The sequence below is a fragment of the Scyliorhinus torazame genome, chromosome 13, assembly GCF_047496885.1.
Source record: "Scyliorhinus torazame isolate Kashiwa2021f chromosome 13, sScyTor2.1, whole genome shotgun sequence".
Classification (NCBI taxonomy): Eukaryota; Metazoa; Chordata; class Chondrichthyes; order Carcharhiniformes; family Scyliorhinidae; genus Scyliorhinus; species Scyliorhinus torazame.
Window position 1 is genome coordinate 31,132,550 of NC_092719.1, and position 27,278 is coordinate 31,159,827.

Consider the following 27,278-nt stretch of genomic DNA (forward strand, 5'->3'; position numbering starts at 1 on the left):
CACACCCAGCAGGAGCGAACAGTTCAGTCTGGCATGGAGCATGCACCCACCCACTCTGTTGTCTTCATATTTGTCATCTCTCAACTCCCAGATTCTGTCAGGAACTTTATGCCTCCTTAGCACCGAGACCACAACACCACGCATACCCCCCCCAGACACTCCCATCACCCTTCACCCTTCTCCTCCTTCCCCCCCCCCCCCCCCCCCTCCCATCATCCCCATCCCCCAACACTCCTTTCTCTTTCTTAGCCAATTATAAAAGGTGCTCAGTTTCCCTTATTATAGTTGACAATTTTGCTAACAAACCTATTATGTGGTACTTCGTCAACTATCTATGCAATCCATATACACAACAACCATCATGTTACCTTCAACAACTCTCTCTGGTCCATGAAAATAGCTCAAATTTCCAAACTCAAATTTACCTTTTAGCATTCCCACAATGACCTTCATTTATTAGCCAACATTTTTCCAAATGTCAATTATTTTGGTCCATGACCGTCTCTGGGCTCCCGCCATTGATGAGGCTGACCAGCCAGTATTTCCAGGTTTTATCCTCCTCGCCTTTTTATATACAAACAGGAATTAAACAGCCTGCACCATGAAGAAGGGTTTGTTCATGACTCACCCTGTCCCGCCTCACTGCAGTCCACTGTGAAATATGTGGGTTCATTAGCCTTGAGTCCAGTCTTCTCCACTCCTGGTCCGTACACCTTGACTTTCTGTGGATGACAGCCTTCTCCCACAGACACCTGCAGCACATGGATGTACAGACGAGTTAGGATATGGTCAATTCAGGGGGAGTAACAATGAGGTGCAATGACCCAGTAAATGAGAGATACAGCATTCACATACAACATGCAAAGTGTGACAATCAGTTCCAAATTGTTACATTGTGCCGCAGAATGGGAGATTAATTTGAACATGAAATTAACCCGATTTTATGGAATTCACCACAATGCCCCCTCCCTCCTTTCAGCACCCATACCCACCCATCTACATTGCCCTGATTCATCAATCCCCCATCTCTCTACTTGGTGACCAGGTCAGTTATGGAGTTTATTTGTTTCTAGCTCCTCACACCGGTCTAACTCCATGTCCGGCTAATTGAGCAGCACGGAGCACTGTAGTTAGCACTGATGCTTCACAGCTCCAGGGTCCCAGGTTCGATTCCCGGCTTGGGTCACTGACTGTGCAGAATCTGCATGTTCTCCCAGTGTCTGCGTGAGTTTCCTACCACAGACCAAAGATGTGCAGGTTAGTTGGATTGGCCATGCTATATTGCCCTTATCCAAAAAAGGTTAGGTGGTGTTACTGGGTTACAGTTACTGGGTTACAGGGATAGGGTGGAGGTGTGGGCTTAAGTAGGGTGCTCTTTCCAAGTGCCGGTGCAGACTCGATGGGCCGAATGGCTTCCTTCTGCACTGTAAATTCTTTGATTAACTATGATACACATCCTCCTCTCTTACCCGGAAAGGACTGTTTGGGATGTTGACACCACCCCAACTGATGATGATGGTGTGTTTGATGGGCTTCCGAGGCACATACACACACAAAAACGTATTGTCTCGGTTGTCTTTGATCTGGATATCAATGGGAACACCTTCTGCATCCTGTTAGGGCGGGGGACAGGAAATGTAAAAAAAGAGAAAGAGAGAGAAAACAATTAGGGTTTAGCAGAAACAGGTAATCTCCAATCTACGCCAGATGCCCCACCTCCAAATTAACAGTTTGTTTAATATTTGAGTGGATAAAATTCTCCGTCTTTCCCCTGAAGGTGCTGACTCTCTCTCCCAACCTCCTCCAGTTATCCTGCAAAGAGTTTTCAGTGGATAGCGGTCCAAGCAAAGCGAGAACTGGATCCCGACAGAGCTGCCCCCCCTGCCACCTATCTGATGAATCAGCAATTTGATACAGTGACAGGTACCTGCCACAACATCATCGAGCCAGTTACGTACAAGCCCCAAAACAGCAATGCCGTTGGTCACAGCTTTCAAGCATTACCTGTGCATAGATTTTGAGTTCGCCCTTGCCTGCAGCCCGAGCATCAATGGTGAACTCTGCTGGTTTGTTTACGATGCAGCCAGTCTGTTCCAGACCGGGGCCAAAAGCTTTTACCTAAAAAAAAAACCACAAGAATATTTAATGAGACAACACACCAAGTCATGACCTCATTAACTCACCCAGTAAAAGGCAGCAGGTAGAAGCAAACAGGGACTGGATTGGGCCAGCATTGCATAGACCGGGTGTTTAATTCTCAAGTAGTGTCTTTGCTTCTGAAGTATTTGAAGAAACCAAAATCTCTTCAATTTACACCTCAATTCCCATGACCTTGCCTTCAAATTCAATCACCGGATGGAACAGATCGCTGGCATTTACTGCTCATCCCAATTGCCCAAGGTGGCAGAGAGCCACCTGCGTGAGCTATTGCATGTAGCGCATAATCTGACAATTCAGGCCTGTACTGAAAGAGCACTGCACTGTTGAAGAAGCAGTGCCAAGGGAGTACTGCACTGTTGAGACATTAAACCGAGGTCCCATCTACTCTCTAGGGTGGATTTATTTTTCTTCTTTCAGGTGATGAGGGCATCACTGGCAGGCCAGCATTTATAATAATAATCTTTATTGTCACAAGTAGGCTTACATTAACGCTGCACTGAAGCCACCGTGAAAAGCCCCTAGTCGCCACATTCCGGCACCTGTTCGGGTACACGGAGGGAGAATTCAGAATGTCAAAATTACCTAACCTGCACGTCTTTGGACTGTGGGAGGAAACCGGAGGTAACCCACGCAGACACAGGGAGAACGTGCAGACTCCGCACAGACAGTGGCCCAAGCCAGGAATCGAACCTGGGACCCTGGCGCTGGGAAGCGACAGTGCTGACCACTGTGCTACCGCATTTGTGGACTACCCTGAGATTACGCCAGGCTGTCTTTTTGATCGGACTTGGTCTTTCTCATGCAAGTAGTCTTGTGTTGCAATTTCACCAGTTGGGACACCTAATTTGTTTTGGTTTTCACTCTTCATTGAACCTCTGGGTGGATCCCCTGGATTTATGGGAATGGTTGAGTGAGGGATATGCCAGACCTCGAGGTTACAGATTATGGTTGAACACAACTCTGTTGTTGCTGGCCCAAAACACAAGGATGCCCATTTTAAGCTGCTAGATAGATCTTTGCTGAATCTGTCCTATTTAGCACTATGGTGGCGTCACATAACATGGAGGTTACGCTCAATGCAAAGAGGGAATTTGGTCTTCACTAGGACTATGCGGTGGCCACTCCTACCAATGCTTTTTATGGACAGATGCATGTTTGACAGATAGATTGGGGAGGCCAAAGTCTAGAAGGTTCTTTCCTAAATTTGGTTCCCTCACCACCAACCGTAAGTGCAGTGCAGCAGCTATGTCCTTCAGGATTCAGCCAGCTCTGGTCATTTGTGGTGCTACTGAGCTACTTGTGCTGATGGGACATTGAAGTCTCCCACCCAAAGTACATCCTGTGCCCTTACTACTCTCGCGTGTTGCCTCCAAGTAGGATTGAACATGGAGGGGACGCCGATTTGTGGGAGGGCGCAGGAGGTTTCATTGCCAGTGTTTGACTTGATGCCATGAGTCAGTCAACTCCCAGGCTACTGCTTCCCAATTGTATACCACGGTGCCACCACCTTTGCTGGGTCTGTCCTGCCAGTGTGACTTTAAAGAACCCAATTTACTCTAAAAAGCAGTGTTTGTAACTCAAGATTGTAGACAGAACTGTTACCATACAGGAGGAGGAGATCATTCTGACCTTTCTGCCTGCTCTCTAGTGGCACAATCCAAAACTACTCCCACTGCCTTGCACCCCCACCACAGCTCTGCAGCTTCCTCTGCTTCACTTATTCAATTTCCCTTGGAAACAAAATGCAATGGTCTTTGTCATAAACACCATGTGGCCTGTCACTCTGCGCTCCAACAATCGTCTGTGCAAAACATAACTCCTAATCTCGCCTCAATCTCAGTGACCGCTTGCGAGTTAATTCCCCGACTGCACATTCCTCCACATTTAACTGCATTTACCATCGGTTTGCCCTTTCTGCCAACCTATCTAACCTCCTGAAATCTTTCACTCTCCTCCTCACTGTTTCGTTACTTGTTGGCAGCAAATTTGGAAAGATATCCCCAGTGTCCAATTCTAAAATCTTTATAACCAAGAGCAGACCCAGGACTAATCCCAGAGACCCAGCACTGACCCCAGAGTTTTGTGCACACCCTTACCCCACACAGACCCCCACACCACACACACATGGTCCCTCACGCACCTTCTCTGGGAAGCATTCATTGTTTGCAGGGAGGATGTGAGCCATGTATGGACTATCCTTAATATCCTCATCATCACAGATCACATGTACAGCGTAATCACCAGGCTCCATGGGCCAGTATCGCACATCACATGACCCATCCCCTTTATCATCACATTCAATCTTAGCCTGAGAGGGGCCTTCAATAGAGAAACCTGGAAAAAACAAGAAAATCAAAACCATTCACAAACACAGAAGAATATAGAGACTGGTCAAATACAAGCCCTCCCAGGGCAAGTATAGCACAGGCTTAGATGGGACGTAAAGATCCGTTTGATGCACTGCTATTTTGTTCCAGTCTTGCTGTTAAACTGTCCTTGTACCATTGGGTACTGGGTTTAAATAGAAAGATAAGAGGTTAGAGACAAGGCCTGGCATTTAGATCAGAACCAGTGCAGCCTGATGAGTTGAGGCCTCTCTGCTGCTCCTGAAGCTGCAACAAACAGACACAATACTTACCCAGCGTCCCAACTTCAGTCCCAATTGCTTCCACTACAAAATCAGCCGACTTTCCCACAACGCCAGTCTCGAGGCCTGGTCCCCAGGCTCGCACCTTCTGGGCACCAGCCTCAGGTCCAACCTGCACCTCGAATGGGCTGAGGAATCAAAGAGTCAAAAGTCAGTCCAGCGAATAATCAACATTGCCTATTGCTTTACATTCAGCTTACCTCGCAAAGAAAGAGAAACCACTTGTAAACTAATCATGCATGCTCTCCTCTGAGTCAGAGGTCACATGTTCAAGTCCCATTCCAGAGCCCCGATGTCAGGTTGACACTCCCAGTGAAGGACTACTGCACTATTGGAGGGGTGGTTTTTTAAGCAGAGACATTGTATCGCAAACCCACTGACCCCTCTACTAGGTGTAAAAGATCCCATCACACTATTGCTAAAGAGAGGCAAGTTCTGGCCAAAATCTATTCCTCATGAAGAACACAATCCTGGTATTTGTGAAACATCGATTTAAGCTCCCACAGTCTGACCCACTGCCTCGTCAGAGGGGGCCAGGTCCTTCTAATAAAGGCATTGGTATCTGTTGCAAATCTCAGATTGGTGTAGAAATTATTTGGAAATCTTGTGATTGGAGAGATTGAGGCTCCATTCACTGTGCTACAGAGAAGCAAAGTTCCGCCACAAGTGTCCATTCTTGTGATTTCAGTATTATTGCTCCAATGCCACAAAGTAAATTTTTGCAAGTGTTTGACCAGGTAGGACTCACCTCCTCGGAATGGCAAAACCTCCCCACGTGATGGTCACCACGTATTTGCCACCAAGCATTGGGTGATATTCACATTCATAGACACCATCACCAACATCCCGAACATTGACAGGCTCCTCTGTGCCCTCTGGAAAAGAATAATCGGCAGATAGTGAGTGTTACGGAGACGTTCTCATCTATTCTGGTTTCATCAATAGGAATATCGTTCAGGTGTCCCGATTGACAGTCAGTGAATTCCTGGTGTCTGCAGTAAGGAGAGCGTGAGGAGTGCACCCCCCACCCCCCAATATTTAACAGCTTTTCTTTGAAGGTCTTACTGTTAGTTGGTATTTGTCACCACATTCGTAGTAGAGAGAGTGGCACCAATTGCTGCCACCTAAATAATTCCTGGGCCAACCACAGGGTAGGCAGCAGAGGACACCAGTAGTGTGTGCACCTGCTGGGACAGTCCAGTAACGGTCTATCTTTCCACTGGTGTGACAAGATTCCAAAATAAATTTAACAACTTCAATCGTTTATCTATTAATTTTGCCAAGCTCCAGTAAGAGTGAAAATTAAACATATGTTTGAGGAAGATGCCAGGAAGCAAACTGGCACTGCCCTATGCCAGGCTAAACTGCATCCCCCCCTCTCCCAAGTATTACAACACAGTTCCATCCCCCACCCCACCCATACCCCTACTCCCCAACTTACTGGGTCCTTTGATAACGACCTTCAGTTCCCCCGTTCCTGCTCCTTTGGTGAAGACTTTGAAGTCGGTCATCTCCTTCATTCGCACTCCTTTAGGTTGAAGACCTCTCCCGGAGGCACGACACGCATTTGGGTTGCATGCTGCCAGAAACACACAAGGTTTAGGTTAGTGCCGACAAACCGGGGTAAGAGCCCCTCCTGCCTTACCCACCGTCGGTTGCCACACTCCGTTTCTGTAGCCTTAGATTGAGCCATGCTGAGTCAAGGGATCCCACCATTCAGTCACAGTAGAAACTCTGGTTACACAAGGATCAAGGAAGCAAGACTCATAGGCTCAGCAAATGAGCCTTCCGCCCCCAGTGTGGGGCTGAACCACAAGTCCCAGGATCTATTCCAGAGAGGGCTCCTGATCACTTCCCGGTGATCCCCGACTCCAGAGCGAGAGGCCGAACTCTCTATTCCCCACAAACAGATGTTGAACCGGTTTCACAATCAGGGGCAGCTTGTACCGATGACCAACTCGGTTTGGAAGGATTGCTGGAGATTTTAAAAATCACATAACTGCCCCACCTCCACTAATTAACGAAATTGGTGAAAGATTGGTGACCACAATACACACACACACACACACAGAAAAAGAAAGCCATTCTGGAAATGGAATGCATAAAAACCTGCATCACAAACGGTTCCTCCCAGGACAAAACACGGTCGGAGCTCAAGAGTCATTTCAGCAAAAGGTGGCAGCCAAAACGCCCCTCTCAGAATTCACTGTTTCTGTATTAGTGCTCTTAAGCTACTGACCAATCACATTCAAGGTTAGTAAGGACCAGCAATGTGGAGCCAAACAACCCCCTTCAGGGGCCGGCACAAATTGACAGCGTCAATGAAAGACCCTCATTCCCCCACCTCGGAGCCTGCACAGACCCATAAAGCCAATACCGAGGCAATGAATGCCACCCCCACCCACCCCCCTTCAGGGCCTGCAATGACCCATGTAGTGCCCCTTGCTCAGACAGAAGCACAACCAATTTCCCCCAGTCAGAGACGAGCACAATCAGTGGCCTTCACTCAGCCACGCGCACAGGCAGACACTCAATCGCAGGCTAATACTAACGTGGCCGTTTGGGTTTGGGAGGAGGGGGTGGAGCTTTCTTTGCCTTGTCCGCTGGCGGAGTGCGGATAGACTGAGGAACAATCATAACTGGAGCAGCAACCTGGGTCGGAGAGGGGGCTTCTGGGATTGGTCGAGCACAAATCATAAGAAAGAGAAGATGAAATGAGAGATGTAACAAGAGTGCTTGAAGAAGATGTGTCCTTTCCTGCATTCCAGGAGGAATTTGGCTGATGTGAGAATTGTGTTCTCAATAGGCTACAATCCCCAGGCTTCCCATCCCAACTCCTGCCTCATACTATAAAAGGAAACAAACCGAAGATATTTCTCTAGATACACTGACTCACTAAGCCCCAATCTCAAACTGACAGCTGTATCAGTCAAATCTCCGTTAACTAATCACACCAGCCATGTTTATCCTTTGATAGGAGACTATAAACACCACTGCTCTCTTAACCAACACTAAAAACAGTTCTACAATGGTACTGCCATCACTGAGTCCCCCACCATCATGATCTTGGGAGTTACCATAGAACTGAACAGGACCAGCTATATAAATATTGTGGCTACAACAGTGGAATAGAAAAGAATCACTACAGTGGAGAAGGAGGCCATTCGGTCCATTGAGTCTGAAAGGGAACACTCCACCTAGGGTCAGGCCCCCACCATATCCCTTTAGCCCAGTAACCCCATCTAACCCAACGTCTTAACATTTTGGACACTTAAAGGGCAATTGAACATGTCCAATCCACCTAACCTGCACATCTTTGGACTGTGGGGGGGGGGGAAAAACTGGAGCACCCGGAGGAAACCCATGCAGACAATGGGGGAGACAGTCACCCAAGGAGAGTCCCTGGAGTGGTGAGGCATCAGTGCTAACCACTGTGCCACCGTGCAGGCCAGTAGGTCACAGACTCAAAACTCCTAACTCATAAACACCTGTCCACCATCAACAAGGCACAAGTGAGGAGTGTGACAGAATACTGTTCACTTGCTCAGAGTGAGCACCAATAACAGTCAAGAAGCTCAACACCATCCTGGACAAAGCAGCCCATTTGATTGACACCCTAACCACCACCTTCAATGTTCACTCCCTCCACCACTGACGCAGTGTGTAATATATACAAGATATACTGCGGCAATTCGCCAAGGCTCCTGACAGCAGTTTCTAAAGCCTCTACCATCCAGGACACGGGCATTGTTTGAATCGTGGGAACACCGTCACATGCAAGCTCCCCTCCAAGCCACAGACCAGCAGGACTGAGGGCGGGGGCGCCGGCGGCGGGGCGGGACCGAGGCGGCGCCGGCGGCGGGGCGGGACCGAGGCGGCGCCGGCGGCGAGGCAGGACCGAGGCGGCGCCGGCGGCGAGGCAGGACCGAGGCGGCGCCGGCGGCGAGGCAGGACCGAGGCGGCGCCGGCGGCGAGGCAGGACCGAGGCGGCGCCGGCGGCGAGGCGGGACCGAGGCGGCGCCGGCGGCGAGGCGGGACCGAGGCGGCGCCGGCGGCGAGGCGGGACCGAGGCGGCGCCGGCGGCGAGGCGGGACCGAGGCGGCGCCGGCGGCGAGGCGGGACCGAGGCGGCGCCGGCGGCGAGGCGGGACCGAGGCGGCGCCGGCGGCGAGGCGGGACCGAGGCGGCGCCGGCGGCGAGGCGGGACCGAGGCGGCGCCGGCGGCGAGGCGGGACCGAGGCGGCGCCGGCGGCGAGGCGGGACCGAGGCGGCGCCGGCGGCGAGGCGGGACCGAGGCGGCGCCGGCGGCGAGGCAGGACCGAGGCGGCGCCGGCGGCGAGGCAGGACCGAGGCGGGGCGGCGGCGAGGCAGGACCGAGGCGGGGCGGCGGCGAGGCAGGACCGAGGCGGCGCCGGCGGCGAGGCAGGACCGAGGCGGGGCGGCGGCGAGGCAGGACCGAGGCGGGGCGGCGGCGAGGCAGGACCGAGGCGGGGCGGCGGCGAGGCGGGACCGAGGCGGCGCCGGCGGCGAGGCAGGACCGAGGCGGCGCCGGCGGCGAGGCAGGACCGAGGCGGCGCCGGCGGCGAGGCAGGACCGAGGCGGCGCCGGCGGCGAGGCAGGACCGAGGCGGCGCCGGCGGCGAGGCAGGACCGAGGCGGCGCCGGCGGCGAGGCAGGACCGAGGCGGCGCCGGCGGCGAGGCAGGACCGAGGCGGCGCCGGCGGCGAGGCAGGACCGAGGCGGCGCCGGCGGCGAGGCAGGACCGAGGCGGCGCCGGCGGCGAGGCAGGACCGAGGCGGCGCCGGCGGCGAGGCAGGACCGAGGCGGCGCCGGCGGCGAGGCAGGACCGAGGCGGCGCCGGCGGCGAGGCAGGACCGAGGCGGCGAGGCAGGACCGAGGCGGCGCCGGCGGCGAGGCAGGACCGAGGCGGCGCCGGCGGCGAGGCAGGACCGAGGCGGCGCCGGCGGCGAGGCAGGACCGAGGCGGCGCCGGCGGCGAGGCAGGACCGAGGCGGCGCCGGCGGCGAGGCAGGACCGAGGCGGCGCCGGCGGCGAGGCAGGACCGAGGCGGCGCCGGCGGCGAGGCAGGACCGAGGCAGCGCCGGCGGCGAGGCAGGACCGAGGCGGCGCCGGCGGCGAGGCAGGACCGAGGCGGGGCGGCGGCGAGGCAGGACCGAGGCGGCGCCGGCGGCGAGGCAGGACCGAGGCGGCGCCGGCGGCGAGGCAGGACCGAGGCGGCGCCGGCGGCGAGGCAGGACCGAGGCGGCGCCGGCGGCGAGGCAGGACCGAGGCGGCGCCGGCGGCGAGGCAGGACCGAGGCGGCGCCGGCGGCGAGGCAGGACCGAGGCGGCGCCGGCGGCGAGGCAGGACCGAGGCGGCGCCGGCGGCGAGGCAGGACCGAGGCGGCGCCGGCGGCGAGGCAGGACCGAGGCGGCGCCGGCGGCGAGGCAGGACCGAGGCGGGGCGGCGGCGAGGCAGGACCGAGGCGGCGCCGGCGGCGAGGCAGGACCGAGGCGGGGCGGCGGCGAGGCAGGACCGAGGCGGGGCGGCGGCGAGGCAGGACCGAGGCGGGGCGGCGGCGAGGCAGGACCGAGGCGGGGCGGCGGCGAGGCAGGACCGAGGCGGGGCGGCGGCGAGGCAGGACCGAGGCGGGGCGGCGGCGAGGCAGGACCGAGGCGGGGCGGCGGCGAGGCAGGACCGTGGCGGCGCCGGCGGCGAGGCGCAAATCAAATAAAGAAAAATAGATTACCTGATCATCACCACATTTGGCTGCTGTATGGTTCAAAATTACTTCATGAACGTTAAAAAAAGAAACCTTTGGGACATTCAGGGTGCTAAATGAAAGTCAGAATGACAGATTCTTCTCTTTTTAAACATCATTTACCACTTTCTAAATATCAACTTTTCCCCCAAAGAAAAATAACCATTGCACATTTGGGACAGTAACCAAAATTGCAAACAGAGAATTCAGGTTCAAGCGGTCATTGACAGCCCTGGTCTCCCCCAACTCATTGCCCCCGCCCCCCCCCAATGAGCTCATTTTCACTGCTCGCTTTATCTTCTCACTTTGAGACCTGGCCCCTTCCAAACAAATAAAGGGAGAGGATTGCAACTAGTAAGTTCAGCCAAAGGGAAAATTACCAGAGACCAACCCCCCAATGAGCTCATTTTCACTGCTCGCTTTATCTTCTCACTTTGAGACCTGGCCCCTTCCAAACAAATAAAGGGAGAGGATTGCAACTAGTAAGTTCAGCCAAAGGGAAAATTACCAGAGACCAATGTAAAAACACAAAATAAATTCACGTTTGGAGAATCAGGGGGGCATACAGTTCAGATTTGTCAGAAGCAAATAATGCAGTCTCCTTCCGAGTCACAGCCCTTTCTCCCTCCCTTCAGGCACCATCTTTCTCTGCCGCCCCAAACTCAAGCGTCCTCCCCTTCTAAGACCATTTCCCCCTCCCAAGTCCCCACTAGCTCACCCGTCCCGTCACCCTTCCTCACAACATCCTGAACTCCAGCTTCCTTCCCGCCCCCTTCTCAGAGCTTCCTTCCGATTACGCAACCACCCACACCCTCCCACCAAGCTGTTGCTTGCTCCTCACACAAGGGAGCAGGATGAGGAGGACAAGGTTCAAGGGAAGGAGAAGGCCCGCTTCACACAGAAACAGCCCGCCTGCGAGACTCACCTTCCGAAATGTTGACAGTGAAAGGGCTCTTGGGTATCATGGCCCCAGCAAAGGTCACGTAAATGGTGTGTGGGCCTTCGAGCAGTGGCCTGTAGGTGCAGCGCATAACATTGTCACCCTTATCCTCCAGGATCACCTCCACAATGTCCCGCCGGCCCTGGGGATCAACAATAACCACCCCGACATCTCCTGATCCGGCACCTGAAGATAAATGACAGGGGTCAGCATTGGTTAACGGCTGTGGTTAGATCAATGATCCATCAACACTTTCAACAGGTGGTTTATGAACTCATTCTGGAACCACCATATCTGAAAAATCTGAAGACAACTGGGAGGACGCAAAGGGGAGAGGATTAAAAATGATAACCGCAGCCAAAGGGAAAATTACCAGCGACCATTGTCAAAACACCAAAATAAATTCACACTTGGCAAAGCTTAGGGGGCACCAGTTCAGAATAACGTCCGACTAAAAGAATAAATCCTCAAGTGTGAATGAGGATAATGCAGCACAAGGGCAGCACGGTGGCACAGTGAGTTAGCCCTGCTGCCTCACGGCGCCAAATTCCCAGGTTCGATCCCGGCTCTGGGTCACTATCCGTGTGGAGTTTGCACGTTCTCACCGTCTTTGCGTGGGTTTCACCCCCACAACCCAAAAGATGTGCAGGTTAGGTGGATTGGCCACACTAAATTGCCCTTTAACTGGAAATAGGGAGAGTCAAAGATGGAAGGGGAGCCATGGTTCGGAGTGCGGCGAAAATAAACGAGGTATTCAGGGCCTGCTATGAAAAGCTGTACAGATCCCAGCCCCCAGCGGGGGAAGAGGGGATGAGACGATTCCTAGACACACAGATTCCAGAGGGTGGAAGAGCAGGAGGTGGCTGGTTTGGGGGCACCAATTGGGTTGGAGGAGCTGAGCAAGGGTTTGGGGACTATGCAGGCAGGGAAGGCCCCGGGACCCGACGGGTTCCCGGTGGAGTTCTACAGGAAGTACGTAGACCTGTTGGCCCCGCTACTAGTGAGGACCTTTAATGGGGCGGGAGAGGGGGGGGACCCTGCCCCCAACAATGTCGGAGGCGACAATTTCTTTGATCCTGGGGCGGAACGGGGACCCGCTGCAATGTGAATCGTGCGGGCCAATCTCGCTCCTCAATGTGGATGGTAAGTTGCTGGCAAAAGTGCTGGCCACGAGGATCGAGAGCTGTGTCCCGGGGGTGATCCACGGGGACCGGGCGGGACTCGTGAAGGGCAAGCAATTAAACACTAATGTGCGGCGGCTCTTAAACGTGATAATGATGTCATCGGAGGGGGGAGGAGCGGAGATGGTGGCAGCTATGGACGCGGAGAAGGCCTTTGACCGAGTAGAGTGGAGTACCTCTGGGAGGTGCTGTGTGGGTTTGGGTTCGGGGGAGGGTTTATCAGTTGGGTTAAACTCCTTTACAGAGCCCCGGTGGCGAGTGTCGTGACGAACCGGTGGAGGTCGGAGTACTTTCGGCTGCACCGAGGGACGAGGCGGGGGTGCCCCCTGTCCACCCTGTTGTTTGCATTGGCGATCGAACCATTGGCCATGTCATTAAGGGAGTCTAGTAGGTGGAGGGGGGTGGTCCGAGGGGGAGAGGAGCATCGGGTGTCACTTTGTGCGGATGACCTGTTGCTGTGCGTGGCGGATCCGGTGGAGGGGATGGTGGAGGTCGTGCGGACTCTAGGAGAGTTTTCGGGCTGTGGGCTCAGTGTGGGGAGGAGTGAGCTCTTTGTGTTACAGGCATGGGACCAGGAAGGAGGGATGGGGGCTCTGCCGCTGGGGAGGGCAGAGGGGAGCTTTCGGTGCCTGGGGATCCAGGTGGCCGGGAGTTGGGGGGCCCGACATAAACTGAATCTGATGAGGTTGGTGGAGCGGATGGAGGAGGACTTCAAGGGATGGGACATGTTGCTGCTCTCGCTGGCGGGTAGGGTGCAGTCGGTCGGAGTGGTGGTCCTGCAGAGGTTTTTGTTTGTGTTTCAGTGCCTTCCCATCGTGATCACCAAGGGCTTTTTCAAAAGAGTAGGTAGGAGTATTATGGGGTTTGTGTGGGCGAATAAGACCGAGGATAGGGAGAGGGTTCCTGGAACGCTGTAGGGACCGAGGAGGGTTGGCGCTGCCAAACCTAGGGAGCTACTACTGGGCAGCAAATGTGGCGATGATCCGCAAGTGGGTGATGGAGGGAGAGGGGGAGGCATGGAAGAGGATGGAGATGACGTCCTGCAAAGGAACGAGCTTGGGGGCGTTGGTGACGGCACCGCTGCCGCTCTCGCCGACAGGGCACACCACGAGCCCGGTGGTGGTGGCGGCAACGCTAAGGATCTGGGGGCCAGTGGATACGGCACAGGGGTGCAATGGGAGCCTCGGTGTGGTCCCCGATCAGGGGTAACCACCGGTTTGTCCCGGGAAGGATGGACAGGGGGTTTTCGGAGCTGGCGTCGGTTAGAAGAATGGGGGACCTGTTCATTGACGGGACGTTTGTGAGCCTGGGGGCACTGGAGGAGAAGTTAGAGTTACCCCCGGGAAATGCCTTTAGATATATGCAGGTGAGGGCGTTTGTAAGGCGACAGGTAAGGGCGTTTGTAAGGCGACAGGTGAGGGAATTCCAGTTGCTCCCGGCACAAGAAATTCAAGACAGGGTGATCTCGGGTGTATGGGTCGGGGAGGGCAAGGTGTCGGCAATACACCAGGAGATGAAAGAGGAGGGGGAAGCGCTGGTGGGGGAGCTTGGGGGTAGGTGGGAGGAGGAGGGGTTGAGGAGCGTCTGTGGGCTGATGCCCTGGGTAGGGTTGGTTCCTCCTCCTCGTGTGCCGGGCTCAGCCTGATACAGTTTAGGGTGTTCTGCGGAGCGCACTTGGCGGGGGCAGGGTTGGGTGGGTTCTTTGGGGTGGAGGACGGGTGTTGGGGGTGCTCGGGGAGCCCAGCGAACCATGTCCATGTGTTTTGGTCGTGCCCGGCACTGGAGGGGTTCTGGAGAGGAGTGGCGGGAGCAATATCTCAGGTGGTGAAAGTCCGGGTCAAGTCAAACTGGGGGCTGGCAATATTTGGAGTAGTGGACGAGCCGGGAGTGCAGGAGGCGAAAGAGGCCGGCATTCTGGCCTTTGTGTCCCTAGTAGCCCGGCGAAGGATCTTGCTAATGTGGAAGGAGGCGAAGCCCCCAGCGTGGAGGCCTGGATAAACGACATGGCAGGGTTTGTGAGGCTGGAGAGGATTGAGTTTGCCTTGGGAGGATCTGCATGGGGGTTCTGCAGGCGGTGGCAACCGTTCCTAGACTATCTCGCAGAGCGTTAGAGGAGGGTCGGTCAGCGGCGGCGTCAGCCTAGTTTGGGGGGGGGGGGGGGGGGGGGGGATGGGAGATTGCCTGGGACGGTGGATGAGCAAGAGATAACATGAAGGGTTGGGGAAACTGGCACATGCGGGAGAGAGCCAGTGTACAAAGCTATGTAACATATCATTTTACCATGTATGTATCTTGCTGTGTGCGATTTCTTGTTATTTTGTTACGGGGGGGGGGGGGGGGGGGGGTTATTGTTTGTAAGGGTGAAAAACTGTTTAAAAACTTTAATAAATTTTTTTTTTTTAAAAAGCATGTGCTGTTAAACTGACATTGGCAACTTGGATACAAAATTGGCTAGGGACTAGAAGTCATGGAATAGTGATGAATAGATTCCCCCTACCTGGTGAGAAATACAAAGTGAGGACCCACTGGGGAGCAATATTAGTACTATTGCTTTAATGTTATTTTATAGCTATGTGGCCTGGATGTGGGTATAGGGAGTGCAATTTCAAACTTTGCAAATTACTAAATTTAGCAATACAGTATACAATGAGCATTATAGTAGCATATTTCAGGAGGAAGTAGGCAGATTGGCGAAATGGGCAGGTACAATTTCTCACGTGCAGGGAGAGAATAGGGAGACAATATCATCTCATCCCAGGATCTGATGTACATATGCACAAATCTTTGAATGTAGCAGAGCTAACTGATATACGAGATAGGGATACTTTGCTTTCCAAATAAGAGACATTGAACACAAAAACAAGAAAGTCATGTTAAACTTTTTTTTTTAAAAACACATACTGGTTAGGTCTCAGTTGAACTATCGTGTACAAACACTAAGCACCCAACTTTAGAAAATGTGCCAAGTCCCTGGAGTGTACAGAAACAGTTTCCCAGGATGGTACCAAGGGTGAAGGAGTTCAGCTATCTGGGAGATTGAAGAAGCTGGGATTGTTCTCAGTACAGCAGAGAAGTTTAAGGAGGAACCAAATTGGGTTGTCAAAATTATGGAGGTTTTTTGTTTCCTCTGGCAAGTGTGCCAGTAGTCAAAAGATAGAGAGAACTAGAGGGGGAAATTTCTTCTCCAGGAGGTTATGATGATCTGGATCACACAAACTCCAAATGGGGAACCAAATTTCATTGGAACTTTCACAACTGGACACGCACTTGAAGATGACTATTTTGTACGATTAGAGGGAAAAAGTTAGGAAGCGAGACTAAACTGAACAGATCTTTTCAAAAGAGTCAGCACTGACATTACAGACCAAATATGCTGCATTCTATGATTGTCTGAATAATGACATTTATCCCAATTTTAAATCTAAAAAAAAGATCTCAATTTCCACTTTAATTTTAAAGTCACATTACCAAGAAACTCGGCAACATTCTAGTCACAGACACGTTCTCCAAACCAGACCACAACTTCACTCTCCATTAAAAATCAAGTTACTAACACCCCCCCCCCCCCAAACTACCCACTTCCAGAGCAGTATTTGGTACTTGTGGAAATGCAGGTGAACAGTGGTGTTACTTCAGTGCTCCTTACCTGCAGTGTAAATGTCGAAGTATGTTGGCTTGTTGGCCACATTCCCATTCAATTCCAGGCCCGGTCCTCGGGCAGTCACCTTATTGGCATCACCCAGTGCCATACCAATGTGAACATTGAAAGGGCTTTTGTCAATCTGCTGCCCAGCAAAGAGCACCGTTACCTAGAAACAATCACACGGACCGGGAATTAGTGACAGAGGACATGGTTTGCTGCGATTCCGTGATCTCCTTCCAGAACTTCAGCAAAAACCGCTGGAAATCGTTGCCAAGGCTAATTGCGCCATTTCTATGGAGGAGTCAGGAGATGTGGCCTAAAAATTACAATTCCGAACATTGGTTGCATAGACTAAACTTGTAGTCCCTTGAATTTAAAAGATTAGCAGGCAATCTAATGGAGATGTTTATGATAAATGAGAGTGTGTGTCCTACTGAGAAAGGGAGAAACTATTCCTTTTGATACGAGGGTCCAGAACAAACTGGAGCTAAGCAGTGCAGCGTTGGTGTCAGGAAGCACTTCTTCACATAAAGGATAGTGAAAACTTGGAACACTCTTCCCCCACAAAGCTGTATATGCTAAAACTTTCAAGACTGAACTGGATAGATTTTTGTTGGGTAATTGGTATCAAGGGGAATGGAGAAAAGTTGTGTAAATAGGCTGGAGGTGCAGTTCAGCCATGATAACTGAATGGGTAAACAAGCTGGAGAGGGCTGAATGGCTTTTCCTAGTCCCTCTGGCGAAGGGTGGGTCGGTGAACTTGCCCGATGGAGAAGGCCCTAAGCCTGTTGGATTCAATGGCTTTTTTGCCAGCTCATAAACATTGCTCTGGGATCTTTCATTGAAAATTGGGAGAATGTCCCAATTCTTGCGCAAAGAGCAGGAATAGAGGAATGGGGAATGGAAGTGAGTTTGTGGAAAGGGGAGGAAGCTTTTCCTCCTAAGCCAGGGCTGTTGTAAATGGTCAGAGAATTACCTTGTGAAGTCCAGCAACTTTGGGTATGTAGGACACGGAATACGTGTGATTCCGGTCATTGTTCGCGATGACTCTCGCCTGTATAATGGAAAGGAAAGGATTTTGAGCAATGGTCACTCACCCACCCAGAGTAGATATCTGCCACTCCAGCTCACCCAGGAAGTGAGCGATAGGTAGCGTGTAATCCCAGCTCCACACCAGTCAGGGCATACCCACAACACAGAACAATCCCACAACATTTGCACAGACTGACCCCATGATTCACACACATCACCTCTTCAGTGTGACCTTCAGGATCCTCCACATAGACCAGGACCTCGCCGAGTCCAGCATTGATGGTTTCCACTGTGAACTCTGCCAGCTTTAGGACCACATTACCCTGGGGTTGGATTCCTGCAACCAAGTCAAACCTCAGTCAGTCGGGCCAGACATTAACAGTGTAACATCCCTAGTCAGATCAAAGATCCAGACAGATTCCGCATCATTCCTTATCCCAGGTCAAAGGCTTGCCCAAAGTGAACAGACCTTGGTAATGTTCCAAGTCAATGGACTCAACTGGTCTGAATCAATACAGTCCTTTACACCTGGGAATAGGCCCACATTGCTTAGTCACAGCACAGGCACTGGGAAATTGGTGGTCCAAACTGCTGGTGACCCTCTGGGATAATGTGCAGGGTTGAGGTTGCTGGTGATAGCACTGTGAGCATTCTGAATACCGCACCTCAAGGACATATTAGCCTTGAAGATTTACCATTGGGGCCTAGATTCCAAGGGTTGAATTAGAAGGGGAGATTACTGAAACTAAGGTTGCTTTCCCTGGAATTTAGAAGATTAAGGAGGTGATTTGATTGATGTCCAAGATGTTATGGGTAGGTGGATAGAAACTATTGCCACTGGCTGTGGAGACTTCAAATTAGACCCAGATCCTGCAGGAGTTAAATTAGGAAACACTTCACACAGGGTAACCCAGACATTGAGCTAGTTTGTGCAATCTTTTTTCATTAATTCAAAGATATAGGTTTAGCAGGCTAGGCCAACATTTATTACCCTCGAGAAGATTGTTTTTTTTTTGGGGGGGGGGGGGGCCGTCTTGAACCACTGTAGTCCCAGAGGTGTAGGTACATCCACATTGCTGTTAGGAAGGAAGTTCCAGGATTTTGATCCAGTGAAGGGACGACGATATATTTCGAAGTCAGAAAGGTGAGTGGAACTTCAAGTTGGCGGTGTACCCAGATATCTGCTCCCCTTGTCCTTCTAAATGCTAGTAGTCGTGGGTTTGGAAGGTGCTGCCCAAGGAGCCTTGGTAACTTTCTGCAGTGCATCTAATAGATGGTACACACTGCTGCTACTGTTTGTCAGTGAAGGGAGTGAATGCTTGTGGAAGGGGTAGCAATCAAGCAGGCTGCTTTGGCCTGGATGGTCTTGAGCTTCTTGACTGTTGCTGGATCTGCACCCATCCAGGCAAACGAGTATTCCACCACAATCTTGACTTGTGCCTTGTAGGTGGTGGACAGGCTTTGGGGAGTCAGGAGGCGAATTACTCATGGCAGGATTCCTAGCCGCTCTTGTAACCACAGCATTTATATGGCAAAAGATCAATTGGAATTTTAAATCTGATTGATAGACTTCTGTTAACCAAAAGTATTAAATAACACAAGGCAAGATGGGGGCATGGAGTTCGGTTACAGATCAGCCACAATCTCAATGAATATCTGAACGGGGGGTAAATAGCCAATTCCCGTGTTCTTTACCTGGTCCATAGGCACGAGCTTTCTTGGGGTTGACCTTGGTCCTGAGGGGGGCACCAGGCTTGAGCTTTGCCTTGGGGAACTGGGAAAGGTAGGTCATCACTGAGTGCTCATCCACATTGGGGTCCACAATCTCCTCAGGGGCAATCACCTACAGGAGGAAAGAGACCGGCGAGAGAATCAGGAACCAGTGCAGAGTGACAGATTGGGTTTGAAGAGGGTCGAAGAAGTGGCGTGACAGCAAGAATGAGGAGTGAATGGGAAGATTTGAAGAGTGAAAGTAGCAGGGAGGAGACAACAGCTTGAATTCACTGACTCCAACATATCCCTAGTCTTACACTGGACCAACATTTAGCCGTGAGTAATATTTAGCCATGAAATTCCACTGAATCTGCTCCACAGAACCAGTTGTACCTACATAGGTACCGAGAGAATGTGGACACTCACCTGAGGGACTCCCAGCCAATCATCAGCCTGCTGCATGGCCTCCCTGGCATTGTCCACAGGCTGTTTTGGGTCCCAGTCCAGCCAGTCAGGGCACAAACCTGTGAGCACAACAAAGACCTTTCAAACAAGGAGAAGGGACAGAGAAACACATCGGGTCCCTCCTGAGCTGTTGAGAAAGTGCACACGAGAGACTGCCTGGGGAACTGCCCCTCTCACACTGCAGCTCACCCCAGTACTGCCCCTCTGACGACTCTCCCCTCCCTGCCGCCCGCCCCACCCCCTCCCTACTGCACTCCCCCACCCCCTCCTTCCCACCCTCCCCACCCGCAGCACTCTTCCCCCATACTGTTCCTCTGACAGTGCAGCATTCCTGCTTTACCATTCCTCCTGCAAGTGCTCGCTCAGTACTGTCCTGGAAGCGTCAACTCAGGTTAGGTCTCTGAAGTGGCACCTGAACTCTCAAACTTTTCACTCAACCGAGTGCCACAGCTAACACTGACAATAAAGATTCACACATCGTCAGATCAAGGGTAGCTTTATAATCAGACACACTGAGATCAGAGTTACCCGTAACTAATCTACAACTCAGCCTTAGCAGGAAACTCTTGTTTATCATAGATTATCATAGAATTTATCATAGAATTTACAGTGCAGAAGGAGGCCATTCGGCCCATCGAGTCTGCACCGGCTCTTGGAAAGAGCACCCTACCCAAGGTCAACACCTCCACCCTATCCCATAACCCAGTAACCCCACCCAACACTAAGGGCAATTTTGGACACTAAGGGCAATTTGTCATGGCCAATCCACCTAACCTGCACATCTTTGGACTGTGGGAGGAAACCGGAGCACCCGGAGGAAACCCACGCACACACGGGGAGGATGTGCAGACTCCGCACAGTTTAGTCAAGGGCTAGTACAGAGTGCTCCATACTCTGCTGAAGTGGGCCCCCTGCTCATTCAAGTATCAACACATGGGCGGCACAGTACCACAGTGGTTAGCACTGCTGCCTCACAGCACAGAGGACTCGGGTTCGATCCTGGTCCCCTGTCCGTGTGGAGTTTGCACATTCTCTGTGTCTGTGTGGGTCTTACCCAAAGATGCGCAGGGTAGATGGAGTGGCCACGCTAAATTGGCCTTAATTGGAAAAAAAAGATTGGATACTCTTAAGTTTATATTTTTAAAAATTCAAGTATCAACACAAGATGTCACAACAGCACAATACATACTGGATTGCCACTCCTACACAAGGCTGACCATGCACAACACCAGCCCCTGCTCTACCCTCCTCACATCTGGTTCTATTTATTTCAGATTATACAAGGATCCATTAAAATAGTCCAACAACACCAATTCATAGCGTTTTCAAATCCACCTCCCCTGACTTTTCCGACTCCTCGCAATTAGCAGGCCCCTGATTAGTATAACTCCACCACAAACTGCATCCACAGTGCCACTCCTCATACACAGCCTGGGAGAATCAGTGCCCACAGCAACACATACTAAACCTCAACGTGCAGCAGAGAATGCACAAAGGCGGAGGCAGTGGGACATTGCTGTTCACAAGTTTGTTTCCCCAGCCGCAATCCACAACCCCCACTTGTCCACACCACCCCTTGCCAACCCCAACCATCCATAATATCCTACAATCCCACCCAACTGTCTTCACCCACCCTCAACCTCACCCATCTGTCCGAGACCCCAGCCCACCCACCCCCATATTTCTCATCTCCTCCACTGTATAGGAAGGCATCTTATCATAGCCTTTGACTGCATTGACCCCGCCCATTTTAGAGTTCAACCAGCAGTCACTATTCGGTTGAAAAAGTTTCCCAGTTTTCCCAATGACGTACAATATCGATCATAGAATCGCTACAGGAGGAGGCCACTCAGCCCATCAAGTCTGCACTGACCCTCTGAAAGAGCACTCGACCCAGGCCCACTCCCCCATCCTATCCCCGTAACCCCAGCTAACCTGCACATCTTTGTACACCACGGGCAATTTAGAATGGGTAATTCACCCAACCTTTGGACTTTGGGAGGAAACCGGAGCACCTGGGAGGAAACCCACGCAAACACGGGGAGAACGTGCGAACGTCACGCAAGGCCGGAATTGAACCCAGATCCCTGGCACTGTGGGGTAGTTCCACACCGACAAGATGGGTGATGGGAGATTGTTCCCAGGCATCATCGAAATGTGTGGTGGACTTAACCAGGCAGCCTCACTTATTATCTAGAAGAGCCCGTCAAAACTTCAGAGGGTAAAAGGAACCTTTAGGAAATAGTGATCATAATAAGCAAGAATTTTACATTAGGTTTGGAAGTGATGTCATTTATTCTGAAACTAGGGTCTTAAATCTGAGTAACGGAAACTATGAAGGTATGAGAAGCAAGTTGGTTATGGTGGATTGGAACAAATTTTGAAGGTAGACCGGCAATGGCTAGTACTTAATAGGTATTATGTGGTCTACAACAAATGTACATTCCTCCCGAGGTACAAAAACCAAACATCCCAGAGAGTTGAAGGAGATGGCTATAGAGATAGTGCATTGGTTGTCATCTGTCAAAATTCCAAAGGTTCTGGAAAGATTCTTGCAGACTGGAAAGTAGAAAATGTAACCCCACTATTTAAGGGAGGGAGGGAAAAGGGTGAATGGAGATTCACAGACATGTTAGTTTGGTGTCAGTGGCAGGGAGAGTATTAGAATCTATTTTAAGGATGTGAATAGCAGGGAGAGTATTAGAATCTATTTTAAGGATGTGATAACTGAACACTTAAACAATAATACAATGATTGGGTAGAGTCAACATTGACTGACGTTTGGCAAACCTGTTGGAGTTCGCTACTTGCAACATAAAGAGAACCGGTGGATATGGTGCATTTGGGCTTTCAAAAGGCTTTTGATAAGATCCAATACACAGATGGCGAGTGAACAGAAAATTGGAGACAGTGGGACTGGAGGTAATATACTGGTATGGATTGAGAATTGGTTAACCGAGAAAGCAGAGAATAGGAATAGTCCGATCAGTCTCAGGATGGCAGGCTGGTACGAGTGGGGTAACGCAGTGCTCGGGAGGCAGCTGTTCACAATAGAGATAAATGACTGGAGTACAGAACTCACCCAGAATCTGACTCAAACATACTCCTGGTTCTGGCACCCAAGCAGGACGGTCAACCTTCCTTCCTCCCCTCACTCCCACCTTATTGATTATGTCAGCAGTCTCACCAAGCCCCCCTCAGTCACTTACCTGGGGCACAGTTGTCGACTAGTGCCCCCAGGGCCTTGCCATCCTGCCAATCCCGGTTGAAGTTGGTGATCGGAAGTTGTGGAATTTTGTTCTGGATCCATCCCAGCAGCCTCTGCTTGGGTGTCTGCTTCTTGACATCTTCATCATCCTCATCCTCCCACATGGGCATGGAAATGGAGTAATGGAGGATCAGGGTCCAGATCAGGCCCAAGATCAGCTTCAGGTTCCCATCCACGATAGCCTTACTATCTGCAAACAGCAAATGGGGGAAACACCTGATCAGAAAGCAACAGCTTCATGCATTGAGACAAAATCAGCAAGACAGTATCAGTTCTTTCAAATGCAAGACGCAGGTGGAGCAGCAAAGGACAGTAAGCAGAGGGCTGCAAATAAAAGGCAGAGATTTTGAGAAGGCTTCTGTACATGGGAAGGGGAGAGGGAGGAAAAGGGAGACGTTTTAGGGACAGTGTCAGGCGTGTGTACCATTTACAAGATGCACTGCAGTAACTCACCAAGGTTCCTTCAACAGCACCTTGCAAACCCACGGCCACTACCATCTAGAAGGACAAGAGCAGCAGATACCTGGGAACCACCCTGACTTGGAAATATATCACCATTCCTTCACGGTCACTGGGTCAAAATCCTGGAACGCCGTTCCTAACAGCACAGTGGGTGTACCTACATCTCAAGGACTGCAGCGGTTCAAGAAGGCAACTCGCCACCACCTTCTGAAGGGCAACTAGGGATGGGCGATAAATGCTGGCCCAACATGCAACATCTACATCTACATCCCGTAAATGAATTGGATCCTCAGGGTTGCCAACCCTCCCAATTGGCCTGGAGTCTCCAAGAAATGAAAATCATTCTCCAGATCGCTGCTGTGTGCAACCGTGGGGGCAAATCAGAGGGACGTGAAAAAAAATTGTTTGCTGTAAGAAAATGTTAAAACACTTCTCTTTACCAGCCGAAAAAATATTGGAATTGGCATAAGACAATACATCAAAAAGATGGACATGTTGGCTGTTAAATGGCTGGAGGATGGAGAAAGGTCATGTGATGAAACTTCCAAGAATACATTTAATCAGAGTTGGCAACCGAGGGATCATCGATGGATGCACTACAAGCAGAAGAGTAGGGGGCATGTTCAAGTACAAATAGGCAGCAGGTATCTGCACCAGGGGTTTGAAGCAAGAGCTGCAAGGTGACTTGGTCACAAGAGATAGAGCAGAGAATGCTACCAACACATAATTGCCTCTCACAGTCAGTGTAAACTCTGTAGCATAATGTACTCTGCCCCACACAACCCAAGCTGCACAAACCCTGGGAGGGATTCAGAGGGAGTTTTATTCTGTACCTGAGCCATTATGTACCTGCTCTGGGAATGTTTGATGGGACATTGTAAAGGGAACTTTATCCAATCTTATCCTGTACCTCCCTGGCTTTTATCCAATGTTATCCTGTACCTCCCTGGCTTTTATCCAATCTTATCCTGTACCTGCATAGCTTGTGTGCAGCAATGAGCAGAACGCCTCCCTGCACTAACTATCTGAATATCGGGTGGTGTTTACAGGAAAAATACAGCCTCGACGGTCGTGAAGCAGGAAATGTTCGGAGCAGTGACCTTTCGCAGCTTGATCAAAACAAGGACTGGTGACCCCTCCCCCATGAGTAATTCCCTCCCCTTGTGAGGAACATCTGCCCAGCTGTTAGAGTGATCACGCTCTCTCTCTCTCACACATCGAGAGGCATACTGGATGGGTCCCACAGCCAGTGATGTTGCACTGTGTAGTGTTCCAGTGCATCCAAGGGAGCAAATCCTGGTCATTTCAGAGGCCATGTTTCCCTCCCCATTGCACTGTGCAGATATCCGAGGGATTACCCCCCAATATAGGATGTGTTAGTGCGAGGCCGAGCACAGCTCCTGAGAAGCCACCACTACCATCGCTGAAAGCAACACAAATCAACGGAAACTTCAATAACTTAATTTCCTCAGCTCCTCAGCATGGAACACCTCCCAAATGAACATTCACTCCTGACACAGTTCCCTTCACCCCCTGCCACAGAGACTCAACCCCCCCTCCCCCCCCCCCCCACCCCAATGCATAGCTCAGGCCCTCTCGACTCCACTCTAACACTCCTTTATCTGGGGCGGGGGGGCACAGCAGAGGGGGTGGGACAAGGGGCCACACATTTGTAAAACTGTGCGCAATGTTTGCTCACTCTCTAAACCAGAGCAATCCTTCATCTCTATTCCCATATAAAGTCTGGCACTGAGAGAGAGAGAGGAAGGCAGAGCAACTGTCACCATTTGCTGTAAACATCTCACACACAGATAAAAGGTGCTGTAAAATCCAATCTATTTGTTCAGACCCAAGCTAGTGAGTGGGGTTCATTCAGACTCCTTTATATTTGCCAGTAAATAAGGTTCAGAAAACACATCAGAATTTTTTTCTCCAACACTAAATCAGCAGCAACTCTGTCCAGTCCTACTGCAAGGGGGCGACCCACCCCTGCCCAGTCACACAGCGGGCGACCCTCCCCCTGCCCAGTCACAGCGGGCGAGCGACCCTCCCCCTGCCCAGTCACACAGCGGGCGGCCCTCCCCCTGCCGAGTCACACAGCGGGCGAGCGACCCTCACCCTGCCCAGACACACAGCGGGCGACCCGCCCTCCCCCTGCCCAGTCACACAGCGGGCGACCCTCCCCTGCCCAGTCACACAGCGGGCGACCCTCCCCCTGCCCAGTCACACAGCGGGCGACCCTCCCTCCCCCTGCCCAGTCACACAGGGGGCGACCCTCCCTCGCCCTGCCCAGTCACACAGGGGGCGACCCTCCCTCCCCCTGCCCAGTCACACAGCGGGCGACCCTCCCCCTGCCCAGTCACACAGCGGGCGGCCCTCCCCCTGCCCAGTCACACAGCGGGCGGCCCTCCCCCTGCCCAGTCACACAGCGGGCGGCCCTCCCCCTGCCCAGTCACACAGCGGGCGAGCGACCCTCCCCCTGCCCAGAAACACAGCGGGCGACCCTCCCTCCCCCTGCCCAGTCACACAGGGTGCGACACTCCCCCTGCCCAGTCACACAGCGGGCGACCCTCCCCCTGCCCAGTCACACAGCGGGCGAGCGACCCTCCCCCTGCCCAGACACAGCTGGCGACCCTCCCTCCCCCTGCCCAGTCACACAGGGGGCGACCCTCCCTCCCCCTGCCCAGTCACACAGCAGGCGACCCTCCCCCTGCCCAGTCACAGTGGGCGACCCTCCCCCTGCCCAGTCACACAGCGGGTGCCCCTCCCTCTGCCCAGTCACACAGCGGGCGACGCTCCCTCCCCCTGCCCAGTCACAGTGGGCGACACGCCCCCTGCCCAGTCACACAGCGGGCGCCCCTCCCTCCCCCTGCCCAGTCACACATGGGGCGCCCCTCCCTCCCCCTGCCCAGTCACAGCAGGCGCCCCTCCCTCCCCCTGCCCAGTCACACTGCGGGCGACCCTCCCTCCCCCTGCCCAGTCACACTGCGGGCGACCCTCCCTCCCCCGTCACACAGCGGGCGACCCTCCCTCCCCCTGCCCAGTCACACAGCGGGCGGCCCTCCCTCCCCCAGCCCAGTCACACAGCGGGCGACCCTCCCTCCCCCTGCCCAGTCACACAGCGGGCGGCCCTCCCTCCCCCTGCCCAGTCACACAGCGGGCGACCCTGCCACCCCCTGCCCAGTCACACAGGGGGCGACCCTCCCTCCCCCTGCCCAGTCACACAGCGGGCGGCCCTCCCTCCCCCTGCCCAGTCGCACAGCGGGCGGCCCTCCGGCCCCCTGCCCAGTCACACAGCGGGCGACCCTCCCTCCCCCTGCCCAGTCACACAGGGTGCGACACTCCCCCTGCCCAGTCACACAGCGGGCGACCCTCCCCCTGCCCAGTCACACAGCGGGCGAGCGACCCTCCCCCTGCCCAGACACAGCGGGCGACCCTCCCTCCCCCTGCCCAGTCACACAGGGGGCGACCCTCCCTCCCCCTGCCAAGTCACACAGCAGGCGACCCTCCCCCTGCCCAGTGACAGTGGGCGACCCTCCCCCTGCCCAGTCACACATGGGGCACCCCTCCCTCCCCCTGCCCAGTCACAGCAGGCGCCCCTCCCTCCCCCTGCCCAGTCACAGCAGGCGCCCCTCCCTCCCCCTGCCCAGTCACACTGCGGGCGACCCTCCCTCCCCCTGCCCAGTCACACTGCGGGCGACCCTCCCTCCCCCTGCCCAGTCACACAGCGGGCGACCCTCCCTCCCCCTGCCCAGTCACACAGCAGGCGGCCCTCCCTCCCCCTGCCCGGTCACACAGCGGGCGGCCCTGCCACCCCCTGCCCAGTCACACAGGGGGCGACCCTGCCTCCCCCTGCCCAGTCACACAGGGGGCGACCCTGCCTCCCCCTGCCCAGTCACACAGCGGGCGTCCCTCCCTCCCCCTGCCCAGTCACACAGCGGGCGACTCTCCCCCTGCCCAGTCACACAGCGGGCAGGCGACCCTCCCCCTGCCCAGTCACACAGCGGGC

At 53.3% G+C, this 27,278-nt stretch overlaps 1 protein-coding gene across 2 annotated transcripts in view; it reads right to left on the bottom strand.

Moving 5' to 3' along the window:
- The window catches only part of flncb (filamin C, gamma b (actin binding protein 280)), an 82,889-nt gene that overhangs the window by 46,010 nt on the left and 9,601 nt on the right, over window positions 1-27,278 (bottom strand). For both annotated transcript variants that reach the window (XM_072471238.1, XM_072471239.1), the window contains exons 2-15: window positions 22,749-23,041; window positions 19,501-19,598; window positions 19,057-19,204; window positions 17,580-17,698; window positions 17,306-17,383; window positions 16,333-16,495; window positions 11,491-11,691; window positions 6,249-6,386; window positions 5,556-5,682; window positions 4,799-4,935; window positions 4,301-4,494; window positions 2,005-2,118; window positions 1,470-1,613; window positions 629-752 (exon numbers count right to left, since the gene is read on the bottom strand). In XM_072471238.1, coding sequence (XP_072327339.1) covers window positions 629-752; window positions 1,470-1,613; window positions 2,005-2,118; window positions 4,301-4,494; window positions 4,799-4,935; window positions 5,556-5,682; window positions 6,249-6,386; window positions 11,491-11,691; window positions 16,333-16,495; window positions 17,306-17,383; window positions 17,580-17,698; window positions 19,057-19,204; window positions 19,501-19,598; window positions 22,749-23,041 — 2,078 coding nt within the window. The remainder of the gene's footprint in view (window positions 1-628; window positions 753-1,469; window positions 1,614-2,004; window positions 2,119-4,300; window positions 4,495-4,798; window positions 4,936-5,555; window positions 5,683-6,248; window positions 6,387-11,490; window positions 11,692-16,332; window positions 16,496-17,305; window positions 17,384-17,579; window positions 17,699-19,056; window positions 19,205-19,500; window positions 19,599-22,748; window positions 23,042-27,278) is intronic.